The sequence below is a fragment of the Apus apus genome, chromosome 8, assembly GCF_020740795.1.
Source record: "Apus apus isolate bApuApu2 chromosome 8, bApuApu2.pri.cur, whole genome shotgun sequence".
Taxonomy (NCBI): Eukaryota; Metazoa; Chordata; class Aves; order Apodiformes; family Apodidae; genus Apus; species Apus apus.
This window is the reverse complement of record NC_067289.1, coordinates 13,497,172-13,512,909: the sequence shown is the minus strand read 5'-3', so window position 1 is coordinate 13,512,909 and position 15,738 is coordinate 13,497,172. Positions and strand designations below refer to the sequence as shown.

The 15,738-nt window shown below is 37.2% G+C and overlaps 1 protein-coding gene across 12 annotated transcripts in view; it reads left to right on the top strand.

Annotated features, from left to right (window-relative positions):
• DLG1 (discs large MAGUK scaffold protein 1) overlaps positions 1 to 15,738 on the top strand; it is a 145,624-nt gene that overhangs the window by 11,640 nt on the left and 118,246 nt on the right. For all 12 annotated transcript variants that reach the window (XM_051626109.1, XM_051626108.1, XM_051626113.1 and 9 more), the window contains exon 3: positions 1,490 to 1,656. In XM_051626109.1, coding sequence (XP_051482069.1) covers positions 1,490 to 1,656 — 167 coding nt within the window. The remainder of the gene's footprint in view (positions 1 to 1,489; positions 1,657 to 15,738) is intronic.

Below are 15,738 nucleotides of genomic sequence, written 5' to 3'. Positions count from 1 at the left end.
TTGGGAGGAAAAAAATTATCTTGGTGGGCTTGATTGATGTATTAATGTTAATACAGCAACGAGACAAATTTGCAACTGAGGGGAGCTAATGTGAAAGATAGATTTAAAGGCAATTTGTATCTCTTAGGCTGCCTTGCTCCTGTATATCTATGTAGGTCACCTAACATCTTCTGCAACCCTCACTGCTATTTCTTCCAATCAGCAGTGCAAAGAGCAAGTATAACTTTAAAAATTAATGTTAGCAGTTGATAGGAATTTGACTCTTGCTCAGAGAAAAAATGCAAATGGAATCTGAGAACTGCAGTTTTCTGAACTCAGAGCATGAGTTGCAATGTATATATAAAAAAGTCTAAGAGTGAAACACCAGCAACAGAAAGACTTCTCTGTGTGGTCTTCCTTTTGTGGTCTGTCTTTATAAAGGAATCAGTTATTGTGCCTCTGTTACTGACTGGGCAGCTGCTGAAAAGCTACAAGATTCTGCAGATTATAGTTCTCCTTATTCTTGTCTGGGTACTATTTGTTTCTTGGGCTGTGTCTGTATGTTTGTCTTCTGTGAAGTTGGTGTAATTAAAAACATGACTTTACAACTCCTTTTTAGGAGTTTTTTACTTCAAAGAAGAAAGTAAAAGCTTTACAAGACAGCTGCTTCATTTTCCTGCCCTTCCCTCAGCCTGTACCTCTTCAGATTTTTTTTTTTTAGTGTGAGTGTTTACAGATGTGATTATGGTTGTGGTATCAGGTTTCATATTATACTTTCACAACCTTTGCTTCTTTAGGTTGTTTTTATTGGCGCTTCATGTAGCGGATAGGATGTCAAGAAAAAAAACCTACTGCAGCCAGGTTCTTATACCCTGGAAGTTTTCAGTTGAGTTTTCAGGCTTATAGAAAAAGCTTTATAATGGTCCATAAATGTGACTTTTAAGTGACTTTTAATAAATACTGCTAAAGTTCCATGCTATTTCTGTTACTTAGACTGAAAAAGCAGATGGTGACCCATTCTGATCAATCTCCTTTTTCCTAACTTCTTGCAACTTCTCTCTTGCTGATATAATTGCTATACTTCTGTTTCTGCAGTCATTTAATTAAAACGTACATCACAAAAAGACCTTCTAGTGTTGCCCTTGAACAGTAGATTTCAGATAGCCAAAGGCTACATTAGCTGAAATTATGTATACCACAACTTGAAGCATAGGCACCGATCACTTTCACTATTCCACTGCAGTTACTCTGTATGCTTCTGCTGCTCCTGCTGCAGATCGTGCCACTGGGGCCAGTGACAGAATCCCAAAGTGAGTGGGGACACATGGGCTCAGACATGGGGCATAGAGGCCGAGTTATATATCCTGTGGGGAGGTTCTTGTGATCTTGGTGATACAGCTTCATCTGTGATCGGTAGATAAAGTAGTAGGTGTCTTAATTTATTTTGCAGGAGAAAGATGTTACTAAATCAGAATATAAAGCTTAACTGCTAATTTTTTTGCATCTTTAGATATTCAAGAATTTTATGAAGTGACCTTATTGGACAATCCAAAATGTATTGATCGCGCTCAGCCATCTGAACCAATACAGCCTGTGAATACCTGGGACTTTTCCAGCCTTCCAAGCACAACAGTGACATCAGAAACATTGCCAAGCAGCCTTAGCCCAAGTGTAGAGGTATGATCTAGAAATTTGTTTTATTTTTCTTGTTGAGACTCTGAGCTCAAAATTTTTCTCTACATTTCCTTAATTTTATAAAATATTTATTTCCATACAAAACTTACATTATTAAGATCAATAGTCATAGGGGATTTAATTATTGAAATGTTTACTAGCACGTGTGCATTTTGCTTATTCAAAAATTTATAAACTTGTTTGTCAAATGTACTGTTAAGTGACCACTAAATTGGATTTATGTTCTGGATTTGGAACCTCGCTGACAGACTAAGTATGCTCATATTCATCCATCCTGATGACTCTTCAGTCATTATTTATTAATACTTTGAGAAATCTGAAGCTATATCTTTCTCATAGTAAACTTTTCATTCTGTTTATAAGAAATTCTCTGCTACTTATTCAACTTGTTTTGAAAGGACTTTTTTTGAAAACTACATTAATTCAATTGTCAGGAAAACCTGCTGAAATCTGAAGTGCAGGATAGTGAATACTGCTAAATCCAGGCTTTGTGATTATTCTCCTTTCAGCCCCCTCCAGAAACTGGAAAGCTTATCCTATAGAAGCTTGCTTGTTTTCCTATTAGAAGTCCATAATAAGAAAGGCTAGCTAATGGGTAGTGCTCTCACTGTATCTGTCTAAATTTTACATAAAGATGCAGGTGAAGGTGTAATTTAATTACAAAGCTGCAACTTTAGTTTTTTTTCTCATGTGCAAATAGACTGCCAGTAGTGCAAGGACTTGTCCATGACAACAGGCTCACTATTGTGGCTAGATCACTAACATGTTAAAGGAAGAATGTCCTAATTTGGGAAGTCTCACCATAGACATAAGTGTATGTTCTCAGCTGAACTGTTTGCTAGATAATGCAACTGGTTCTGCAGTACAGTCTGTTGGTTGTGGTATATGTAGTGTTACCTACCAGAACAGTGTGGATTACTTTATTTTCTATGTTGTCCAGATTAGAATACTTACAACAAAGTCATGTGTCTTCCTCTAGATTGTTTTTGTCTTGAGTATCATGTGAAAGTCAGGCATTGTCTGACCTTAAGTATACGAAGGTCAGATTTTACATTTACTGTCGGTATTTAAAAGCATAGTTATGTATATTGGTGTTGATGCTAGTTGATGTGAAACTGAAATGAAACTTATCGCAGTCTCCATCACCTACAGGAAATGTTACCTGTATGTTATTAGTCATAATCTTGCTTCCATGTCATAGTTGTAAAGGTGGACAGTTTTTGAAGAGTGGTAGTTCAGTATTGGTTTCATTTGCTTTTCCAAGTATATCTGAATACCTTAACTCAGTTTTCAAATATATATAAAAGTTGTTACAGTAAACATGTCATCCTGTGCATATCACTGGCCTTAATTCTTTCTTCTTCACTGACACTTTTCTTCATAGGCAATACTTTCCCCTTTTTGAAATTTAAAGAAAATGAGGAGAAATTTTTATATATTGAAAGTTTGTCTTCTACATACTTGCTATGTGTATTACATGAAAGTGTGCATATCCTGTAGAACTTAATGAATTTTGGCTTTAATAATATTCTTATGTACTGTTTTTTAATATAGTTTTAATTGACCCAAGGGCATAACAATTCTGATACAGTACAGCATGTGCTTAATCTAATGATATCTTTAGCTTGCTGAAATTTACCAGACATTGGAGGGGACCTGAGTTTAGTCTATCTGTTTTGTTTGTAGCCAGCTTTTTTTTTTTAACAGGAATGATCAGTTTTTAGACTTTCAAAGTTGCTGCCCAATTCAAGATTAGTTCATTAACCAGGTATAACCAGATCAGCATACCAGATCCATTTGGAGGTTATTTTAGCTTCATTCTATTGCTTGCCAGGCTTGTAGGACTGTAGGTAATATGGATGGGACAGTTTTTTCTTTCTTGCAAATTGTTAACCTTGGTAGTAACACCTTTAAACCCTGTTTGTTTTACCATAATGGTGTATTTTTGCTGTAGTTACTCAGGATCAAATGAGTATTCTTCCAGCTGACACTTTGATGGTGTATCTGAGAGTTGCTTGAGAGTGGGAATATAATGCTCCCCTAAAATGTTTAAGGATTGTGTTACTTTCTACACGGCTGACTTTGAAAATGACTTTTTAGCAATGTGTGCTTGTGTATATACATAGAATAATGGTATACAAGGTTAGGTTGCCTGAGGACTTTTAATGGGACATAGCCTAGTTCAGCTTTTTCCTTCCTGCATCTGGATCAAAATCCTGGAGTTTGTAATTCCCATAGGTATTGAATCAGAGAAAGTTACAGATTTCAGTTTTCCTGTTCACAGCAGTCTGTTTTCTTTCCCAAGCTTTATAGTTCCTGGAACCTTATTTGACAGTTTTATTTGTTTTACTCTCCAGTAGAAAAAGATGAAAAGGCATAAACAAAGACATTCAGGACAGTGATAATAAGGAAAGGAATGTTAATCCTTTCAGTATTAGGAACTAGCATAAATAGATTCAATTTGAAAAGGATGAAAGGTGCAGACCTTTTTCTTCTGTGCATTAAATACTGAGTTGTAGGTGTGCATTGGCAGAGCAGCTAACAAGTCTAAAGCAAGGTCTCCTACTGCTAGTAACTGAGTGAAAGAAGTTTGTACGAGAGGGAGCAATCTTTAAGCTGTTTGCTGTGATCTGTAGTGCCATCTGTAGGTGGGACAATTTGTTTGAGAAATACGTGGTGAAACTTGAATCGCCGGTAGAGATCTCCTTTGACCTAATGGAGTAGGTATTGCTAAGGAAATAGTTGTCTTGTGACATTCTTTTCTATCTTTTTTAAAGTGGTATGATAATGTTTTGATATTGTGATTGTTTTAATTCAAGCTAAACAGCAAACACTTTTAAACTTCTCATATTTAAAAGCTGCCACAATAATTTCATTTTAGATGTTGAAAAAAACTCTGAACACTGTCTCAAAAGAAATGTTTTGCCTTAGGAGGTGGAACTTGATATGGAGTGTGTTACAGTTGATCTAACAGATCTCTGTATTTAGAGTGTAATGGTGGCCGAAGTACTTTGGTTGATCTGTGGTTTCTCCATTTATCTGCACATGCCCATGTGTTTAGTGTCTGGCATGTAGAGAGAATGTCTGGCTTGCTGCCTTCTAAGGCTTTTTGCCAATTTCTTTTAATAAAAAGAAAGCAAAAGAGGAAGTAAGGAAAATAGCTGAGATTTTAGAGTGTCAGCTAAATTTATTGCTGAAGCAGGGTGATAATGAACCTTTCTAAACATCTTGGAATCATAATATAATTCAGGCTCACCTGTGTGAGCTTCAATCAGCCAAGCCTTGAAAACCTCCAAGAATGGGAACTGCGAAACCTTTTTGACCTCTTGCAATGCTTTACTATCCTCATGGTGAAAATGCTTTTCCTTATTTCTGATTGAAATTTGTCTCAATTTATTGGCAGCTTCATATGTCTTTCCATTGTACAACATGCACTTGGCTCAGTCTTCTGGGTAACCTCATTGTAGGTACTGGAAGGATACTTATAGGATCCACTTCTTTCTCAGAGCTAAAACAAGCCTTATGCTCTTACATGCTCTTTAAGGGGCAAATCTTCCAGCCCCCTCACAATCTTGATAGATTTCTACAGAATCTTGTTCCAGGTTATCAACAATCTTGTTTTACTGGGGGGCCCAAAACTGAGTGCAGTATTCCAGGTACCTTATTAGAAGTGCCAAGCTAAGGGGAGTAATAGTTTTGGTTGGTACTACTGTTTCTTCTAATTTAGCTCCTGTCAGCCTCCTTTGCTATGAAGGCATACTGTAAGATATTGAGCAAACCAATAATAGTCTATGTGAATATTTGAAAAGCTAACCTAGTTTTCACCTGCAGTATGGAAATTGGTTTTGTTTGCAAAGCAAGTCTTTTTGACCTTTGTAAGGTTTTGATAATTTTCTGTAACTTCTTACTAAGGGGGAGCTGATGTAGTCTAGAGGAAAGAACTTTGGATGTATGATTTCTAATTGTACAGAAAAAAATCTGTTTAAATCAGTAGCAGTGTGTATTGAAAATGGAATGGTGCATCCAGCAGTTAATTGGGATCCTAGAGGAAATCTCAGATTCCTGCATGTGTGGAGTGCATTATTAAAATGGCAGGATACGCCAGTTCTGTTTTTCTGATTTATTTTTTTACTGCAATATCCTCACCTGGTCTTTACCAGTGCAGTAAGTTGTACCTGTCATAATAACAAGCTGTTCCTGGGAGAATCCCAGACCTATTGCACTGTCTTCAAATACCTTAATTTAAAGTTTTGCCTTAGTATTTATAAAGATTGAGTACTGGCTAGCTTGATGATATGCTGTGTCTGATTGTTGCAGTCCCCACTGTTAACATGCTGCTTGTATCTGTATCTTGTATCTGCTTGTATCTGTAGGTGTATATTGCCCATTATTTCTATCAGCTCCTTTTCTGCAGAAATGGTGTATAGTCTTGGGTCAGTTAGGAGCCTCATTGCATGCTCTGTGTTATAAACTACAGTGGGGAAATGAATTTGGCTTGAGAAGTACTTTGCCTTCAATTCTTGAAATCCAGGCAGTTTGTACAATTAAAAGAATGTGTGTTTTGAACCAAAGCTAAAAAAGTCTTCTAGCAGCAGGCTTCTGGTCAAACTGAATGCAAAAGCAAACAAACAAAATCCCCATGCTCAGTTCAGGATGCTTACACAAGCATTAAAGCATCTGCTGTTTCTAAAACTTAACCTTTCTCAATTCAGAAGTAAAGAGAGAACTTAAAAATATAATTAAGTGAATTTAGTATTTAATTATGATGTTTTTAACTTATAATAATTACACCTTGCAGTCAGGTCCGAAGGTAGCTAGATAAATTAGGTTATACAGTCTTACAATTTTAATACTTACTTTAGTAAGGTAGCTGAGAAAACGCTTGCAGTGATGATAGTGCTTGATCTTTACTGAGTCTTTGAAATGTCTTCTCAAATATTCTGAGGTTGGGCAACTGGCGTACCCTTGCAAAGCCGAGCTGAGCCTGCTCCTCTGGTTACACTTGTGACAGCTGTGTGTTATGCAGGTTTGCTTGTAGAGTCTGAAAGGAAATTAGCATTTAAATAACCATACGCACTTTTAAATTTGTGGATAGATGAAGAAATTATTTATCTGCAAAAATCAGTATTTTCCAAAGCATTGCTTTCATTTGCGTGATTTATTTCTATGTATGGTTTATTTGTGCAGGAATTTTCCTTTACTTAGTTCTTTGGTGACTTTGCAGATAGAATCGTGCACACTGGAAAAAGAATAAGTCTGTGAAGGCACAAAAAGTGACTGTCAAACATTCTGAAAGAACTGGTAGATAACTCAAGGCCAGGAAATATGTCCTTTCTTTGTTTCTCACAGGAGAATCTTCCTTTGTTTTTCAACATAGTGGCAAATGGAAGGGTACTTTTTCCTTCTGGCCAAACTGTTAGAATATTGGTTGTTACTAAGATCACTTGGAACTGACAAGACAGAAATTCATGCTTAATGAGAAAAAAATATGAATGTCACAAGCAGATTGCAATGCTTCTCACAAATAAAGTAGAATAATAGTGGTTTTAATGGCTAACAGTGTTATGTGGAAATGTTTTGTACTTCAGTGCATTGCAATGTTGCTTGTGCTTTTCATGATTGACTTGAGTTTTGGTGTGTCCCTTAGTATCTTTCTGTTGCTTCTCACAATGCAATTTAAAGGAAAGTAAGTTCTAAAAGTCAAGCATTTGACACTGTCTCCCACAGCATCCTTGTAGATAAACTGAGGAAGTGTGGTCTTGATGATCAGGTAGTGAGGTGGATCATGAACTGGTTGAAAGAAGAAATCAGAGTTGTGGTCAATGGGACTGAATCTAGTTGGAGGTCTGTGACTAGTGGAGTCCCTCAGGGGTCGGTACTGGGACTGGTACTATTCACTATTTTCTTCAGCAACCTGGATGAGGGAACAGGGTGTGCCCTCAGCAAGTTTGCTGATGACACTAAACGGGGAGGAGTAACTGACACACCAGAAGGCTGTGCTGCCATTCAGCGAGACCTGGACAGGCTGGAGAGTTGGGCATGGAGAAACTTGATGAAATTCAACAAGGGCAAGTGTAGAGTCTTGTATCTGGGAAGAATCACCCCATGTACCAGTACAGGTTGGGGACTGACCTGCTGGAGAGCAGTGTAGGAGAAAGTGACTTGGGGGTCCTGGTGGACAGGAGGATGACCATGAGCCAGCAATGTGCCCTTGTAGCCAAGAAGGCCAGTGACATCCTGAGGTGCATTAGAAAGGCTGTGGTTAGTAGGTCAAGGGAGGTTCTCCTCCTCCTCTATTCTGCCTTGGTGAGGCCACATCTGGAGTATTGTGTCCAGTTCTGGGCCCCTCAGTTCAAGAAGGATAAGGAACTGCTTGAAAGAGTCCAGTGCAGAGCCACAGAAATGATGCAGGGAGTGGAACATCTCCCTTATGAGGAAAGGTTGAGGGAGCTGGGTCTCTTTGGCTTGGAGAAGAGGAGACTGAGGGGCGACCTCATCAATGTTTACAAATACATTAAGAGCGAGTGTCAGGAGGACAGAGCCAGGCTTTTTTTCAGTGGTGTCTAGTGACAAGACAAGGGGCAATGGGTGCAAACGGGAACATAGGAGGTTCCACGTGAACATCAGAAAAAACTTCTTTCCTGTGAGAGTGACAGAGCCCTGGAACAGGCTGCCCAGAGGTTGTGGAGTCTCCTTCGCTGGAGACATTGAAAACCCACCTGGACACGTTCCTGTGTGAACTGCTCTAGGTGGTCCTGCTCTGGCAGGGGGGTTGGAGTAGATGATTTTTCGAGGTCCCTTCCAACCACTAAGATTCTGTGTGATTCTAAGTTACTTTATTAAACTGTTTAATTGCAGTAGTTTCAGTTCTGGTTTCATTATGTAATTCTCATTTTGAAAAGACTTTATTCTGAGTTTCAAAATTTAACACAGGTTCATTCAAAGAGTTCTAAAATTGGTCTTTAATAAGCTGTATTATTGTTTCTTATGTCAATGCCAAACCTCATGTCCTTGTTAATCTTTATGGAATCTATGTCTTCTATGTGCAGTATTTCCCATTAAGAGTCTGCAGAAACTGCTTTTTGACTAAGAAATACTTCTTTATGTGCAGTGCTCTCTTCTTTGAGTGCTTATCCAACTGCATACTATATGACAATATGTATTGGTGTTTGCTATAAAAGTTTTTGCTCTACCAGTATGGCATGTGTGATTGGTGTCTTTTTGTGTGGTTGTGAGTGTCTATACATTCTGTTTGTGCTTAGCTGAAGATGTGTAGACAGTTACTAGAAGGGTTTTAGTTAATCGCTGTGGTGTAGTGATTGGTAAAGGGCTCTAATGTCACTTGGTTGTACATGCTGTTACCATTGGTGCGTGCTTTCAAGCATGCTTATTATCAGACTTTCTCTGCCCTCAGCTTTGAAGCGTTTAGTGTGTCTGCTCATGATGAGCAGTCTTACCCACAAATCTTCAAATAAGAAATGCCTTTCCCCACCTGTCTGGACTGGTCTCTTTCCACATCTCGTAGTCTTTATGGGCAACCTGGAAGGTGTGTGCTTTCTATGGCAAGAATAATGGGTCTGAGGTCTTGTTAAAAGGATGTTAGTGAGTGAGAGGGGGGAAGAATGGTGTGATGGTGATCCTGAATTCTGCAAGAGTCCCAAAGAAGGCATGGAAATAAAAAATAAGGGAAGAGAAGAAAGTGAATGACCCCGAGTATGAGCCAGTTGTAGCCAGCATTAGTCTGAGGAAGCATACTCTTGAAACTAAGGTGGCTGGGAGAAATTTGAGTGATGAGAAAGTATCATTGGTCTTTGCCCTTGATGTACAGAGCATGAGGGACAGGCAGAGCTTGTGTGTGCTGTTGACAGCTCCTAAGGTGAAGTTTGTGCAAGAAACATACCTGTGGACTGACTGCATGTCTATTTATTGTTTTTGGCTTTTTTGGTGTGTGGTTTATTTTTGCTTTTTTTTTTTTTTTTTTAATTGGAGAAGGATTTTCTGATGTCCTCCTTTTCCTCTTTGCCCTGTAAAGGTACCACCTGCCCACAAAATGTGTAATTTTAGGAAGGACAGTTTCCTACTTTTTGGTTTTTTGGTTTCCAACTTGCCCCCTTCTCTACTATGTATGTGGCAGAGCCTGGGAATCAAGTGGAGTAAAATTGCAGAAAACTTAAAGGGAATAGTAAGAATGCTCTACATACATTCTTAGTATGTTCTAGAGGAGTTTGCTGATGCAAAATTGTAGTCATTTTGGCTAGTGGTGCATCCTGGGCTAAAAGCAAAATGAGGATGAGATTCAATAGTTTGAAATTATGTCTTGTATTTTTTTTTTTAATATACATCATTGTGTTTGTAATGAACTTGTTAGTGGGAGACCTAATAGGAAAAGACAGTGGAAACTGAGGTAACTAGTTGCTTTCAATTCCACTTACAGGAAATTGTAATAAGGTTCTTAGCAATGTAAGGAACTGTCATAGAAGGGTGTTTGTTGATTTTTTTTTTTGTGCCAAGTGTTTGACTTTTTGCAGCTGAACTAATTAGACTGAGAAGACAATGACTGAGCATACAAACTTTGCCTTGTCACTGCATTACAGCCTTACAAAAGTAAATTAAATTCTAGGTTAATTCAAGGCTCAAAATAGCAATTCTCTTGCAATATGCATTACTCTTTCCTTGCCATTTTTTCCTCTCCCTGTTCTACATGGAATATTCCATTCATTACTGCCTAAGATATCAGTTGTTTTGCAGTCTGCAAATGCTGAAATGACGTTAAAGGAGAAGTACTTGCTTGCAACCAAAACTATTTTTGAACAAACGCTTCATTTTAGAAAGTGTAACCAGCGAAGAAAAGCTGAATTGAGATTTTTTGCTGTAAAATAATTTTGTATTGCATTTCATCAAATGATTCCCTATGATGCTTATATGTTAGGTAATCCTGAAAGAGGAGTATATGAAATAGAATACGAGGAGGTACTTAACTGGTATGGAATAGGATTTGGCATCTTTTGTAGGTTATTTTCAAGGAAAAATTTAAGTTTTTCAGACATAGGTAATCAAAATATGTTAAGAATCTTTCATGAAACTTAAAGTATTTTTATTTTAGCCTGCTTTTTTTTTTTTTATCCTCTGCGGTGTTTCTGCCTCTGAGTTAATCCACAGGGAAACCTGGCACACTGTTTTGACTATTAAATAAGCGTGCTCTTTCTCATTCTGTTGAGATGGTGTTTAACAGTTGAAAGTAAACCTTTTAAATGCTTGGAAAGATATCTGCTATGCTGAAACGATGGATTGCTTATGCATTGTAACAACAAAGGTAAGATGATAAAGCTTTTGATGAATGCTTCCCATCTTGGAAGTTCTTGTTGAATCTTTTTTCCAGTTTTTGTCCACCTGTAATGAAAATGTCGTGACAGTCTTCTAGTGTTTATTTTTTTAAAAAAATTAACAGCACAGACTGCCAAAATAAATTCTGTAGTTGTTGCTAAGAACAATCAAAGATGTTAATTCTTCTACGAGCTAATTATGCACATACTGGAAAACACAAATGTAGTAGAATGATGAAATTTTTTGTAGTTCTACAGTAAGACTCTTTGCTATGAAAAAAATCACTCTCCTTAAGTGTGCTAAAGCAGTAGTTTGCTTTTTATTCCAGAATGAGGAATTCCAAATTGTTTTTACATAACCTTTATCAGGACATGTTTAAAATATTAATAACCTTGTCTTTGATTCTGTGAAGTCCTGTTAGGGATGGATATATTTCAAGATGCTTTGTAATTTTGACATCTTTTTGCTTTGAGATGAAGACAGCCAGATATCTTAGTGTCATTGTTTCTGTGTTGGGATGAAGTTTTATGTATGATTGTTTTTAATACAGGCCACTTGTAAGGGCTAAAGATAAAATCTGATGTATTAATAGAATGTATTAGTGTGTGCTTGTGAGATACTGACATGGTGAATCTGGTTGTGTGTGTTTGTTGTTTTTTTTTTTTATGGAAGCCTTTTATTTTCCTGTCAGTGACAAACTTGTTCTGTTTTTCTCCCTTTTTCCTGGATGTTCAAATAGTTGCAGGTTTAATTTTTTTAACAAACTACTTTGACTTCTGGCATTTTTCTGGACAAGTTGAAACCATAAAACTTGTTCATGCCAATGTCCTTCTCAAGAAGTAAAATAAAACTGAACCTCTTTGGAAACATTATGTGGCTTTAGTAAGAGCTTTTATAAAAGAAAGATGAAGTGCTTATCGATCTCTTTGACATGAAGAAGTATAGGCTGATTGGAATGGGTGAAGTTATTTTGTCTCTTAACAGTAAAAGAATCTTTCTGGTGTCAGAACTGCTGGAATTTTTTTTTGGAAGTGTAACATACCTTTCTAAATCACATTTGATTAATTGGTGACATTTCTGTTATTTCTTTTAAAATATTGTTTTGTCCTGTGAAATTAGGATTGAATATTCATTCCTTGACTTTGGTTGTATAGATATGTACCTTAATTTCATTGTACTAATTTTAAAAAAGAGAGGGGCAGTGCTGTAATTTTTATAATTGAACTACTAAACATGGGGTTTATTTTCTGCGTTTGTTTACCTTCCCCTATCTTTGTCTGAGAGCAGAAAGATAATTTATATGGAATGTTAAAGCCAACAGAAAATGTATCCTGGAGAAAATAAGTTTTGTTTCTTTGTATGATGAGCCTGGCTCTGAGTGCTAAGCAAGTAAGTGTGCTCACAGAAATGCTGGACAGGAGGGGAAGAGATCATCCTCTCTGCACAGCACAGTTTTAGATGGGTTTGGATTGATCACACATTTACTCCTGGAGTTATCAGCACTTTAATCCTTCCTACCTGTTTTATGTGAGGTTTTGGCCTCATTTAACTAAATGCCGCTATAGTACCTTGGAACTTCAGCTAAAGCTGTTTATTTAAAGTGGGGCTTATGAAAGCACTGTTTCCTTCCCTGTGAAAATGTGTGCACCTGATGACTTGAAAGCTGTAGTCTAATGAAAATTACGTTCCTTAGTGTTGTGCATAAGTGTAATTCTCAAACATAAGGGAAAATTACTGCCTGTAAGTAACACTGTTTTGAAGTCAGCATTAAAGAAATGTGTGATAGGATTAGTAATACTGTTAAATGCTTCCCATTTCTCCACTTTGAGTGGAGGAGTATTTAAAACAATTAATTCTTACTTTTTATTTCTGAACAGGGAAGAGAGAGGACTGGTACATGAGATTGATTTGCTAATGACTCAGATTTTTCATAATTTGATCATTGATACATCTGTTTTAATTCAGAATTAAGATATAGTAATGATGGGCAAACGGATGGTTTCTGTCCTGTCTCTTATGGTCTAACTGGTTTACTTTGCCCTAATCTAGTGCAAATACACTGATTAATACAATATATTTTTTCTCCTTATGTGGGCACATTTGCTTTGATGTAGGTAGGCAAATTTGCATCACTGCAACCATGGATACTATTAAGAGCAGGCACGTGGGCTGAGCTTACAGTAATGATTTTTATTTAAGTAACAGCTTTAAATGAGTTCATAGCACTTAAAAATACAGAATATTAAAAATAATAAATTTTTCTAGAAAAGTAGTTTTTGAGCAGACATCCTTAGATTTTAGTAAAACAGATTCAAATAATGTAAAACTTCTTCAAATTACATTTTTAGTAAGACTAGTGCAAAAGCATTGCTTTGTACCACCTTTTAGCATGCTGCTTGGACTATACCAGAGCAGTATCAGTCTGGTCTGGAACCTTGTTTTTGACAGTAGCCAAAACCCAGTATTTTGGGAGTGGGGAAGCACATATGTTGAATCAGCCTGTTAACGAGAGAGAAAAAGATAAGGTTTTTTTCCAAGTTGTTAAATTTAAAAGTCATGAGTCCTCACAAATTCTAGGTCACCTCTGTTCTGGGTGAGCCCAGTGATGTGGCTGTGCTAGGTGGGAGGCTGCATGGTACCTGAACCCCTGGAGCACAGCTAAAGCCAGCATGGCTAAAGTTGGAAAGATGATGCTGAGTTTGTGTGATTTTTTGCAGATTTCTCCACTTGGTTTTGCAGTGTCCTGCAGTTCAGAGGATCCCATTGTTAATATTATCCATTTGAACAAGACCAGTTCCCTGAACCTGCCTTCATTTTGCTTCAGCTACTTTGACCATCTTGGTGGCTCTCCACTCTACTTGTGTTCCTATGTTTCACTTGTAATCTAGCAAGTGTTTGAGAAAGCGTAAGGAGACATTACAATGCAAGTTTCAACCTTATGGAGCTACTGTGTGTGTAAAAAAAACCCTAAATCCTATGTTGGCAAGAAATACAATGTGATAAAGGCAATTGGGTGAAAACAGAAAAGGTTAAAATCTAAACTTGTATTTATAAACTTCATTGAGAAATTACTTGATGTGCCCAAAAGAGGTTGTTTTCTTAAAGTGGAGGAATGAAGTAGAGAAATTTGTGAAGTTAGAATTGTAGAAGACATGGAAACTCAGTTATATGGGAAATAATTATACTAAAAGCTTAAGAAATACCATGAGTGCTAAATAGACTACAACAACCCTTCCAGGTTGGCACATGTGATTGATGTGTCATGATGGGTTTTGGCAAGGAACTCCATTTTGTCAACATTTCACGTCATTGCTAAAAAACAAACTGCTTTCCAAACGTATTTGATTGGATTGTATATAAATCATAGTTACTTGGTGAGCCAGTTGTGTAGTGCTGTTAATTACACCACTTGGAGTTGGTACCCCATGTGGTTATAGTGTGGAAAAATGTGTGCAGAATCAGTCATATTAAAAAAAAAACTTTGGGAAGTGAAAATAAATTTGTGCATTGCTAATGTTGGCAGTGTCAGCAGATGGTATGAAATTGCTCTTGCATGTACTCTTGAAGTACAAGGCAATGCCAAAGAAACAGTTGCCTCCTAGGATAGTAAGTGTCAAAACTGAGGAAGATTGTCTGCAGACTAAAGGATAACTTTGGTTTGTAATAGGAGGCCAATTGTGGAGTAATGTGTCAAGGGTGGGATTAAAGGGTATTAGACAAAAGCAGTGAGGAATACAAGCAGAGAATACTGATCTTGTGGTCATGCCAAGAAAAATGATGCCCCAACTGCATGTGTTTGTGGTCATCAGCTAGCCTTTAAAAAGTTTGAAGTTTTATTTCTTAGAATGGACTTCTGCAGGGCATCATGCTTTTAACCCCTAGGTAGAAGTTAAAGAACCCCAGTGCAACACAAAATAGCATGAGATGGGTTAAAGCCAGGAGCTGTAGCTCAAGAATTTATGAAATACAGTGTTTTGGATTCCATGGATTGAACTAAAGGTAGCTTGTCTGAGTTTTGAAGATGAATAAATTTGAATATGGTGAGTGAAGACAGCAAGGATGACTAAGTTGAGGATGGTAGAGTGTGCCAGTGATGGAAGTGATAAAGGGACCTGATATGCAAAATCTGAAAAACTGTACTAAGAAAGCATGAGAACTAGACTGAGAAGTCACTAGTAAAAGTTTACATTGTTATAGTGTACCTATTACAGGGACATAATAAGCTTTTTGCTTTCAACTTCTGTTTTAAGTGCTGTTCTGCAGCAATCTTTGGCTTTCTTACGTGCTTTGTCTAGTCTCACCAAAAGGCACAAAATACAAAAGAAAGTATGAATCTGTGGCATGTGCTTCATACACAGAGCATCTTTAGAGATACTTGTTTATGTATCTGTTTGTTTGCTCTTTCTAAATGACTGCGAATATGCAGGGTCATTTAACTGATGAACCAAAAGTTACTGGAAATGTGTAGTTTTTTTCAGACAGAACCATTAGTGAAGTTTGTATTCAAGTTTGTGCTTGAAAGAACTGGATACCACATACCTTAAGTGCTTGTATGGGGCTGATGAATGAAGCTCTTAGGTCTTTTAGTTCACGTTTGTATTTATTTCCCCTCCTATTTGCAAAGTAAAAGCTGCTAATTAGTACTACAAATAAGTGCAAAATGAGTTGTGTGGCTATTGCTCTAGTCCTAGGTGTGTTTGGTTGAAATTGATTGAAGTGCAGGTAAAACAAATTCCTGTA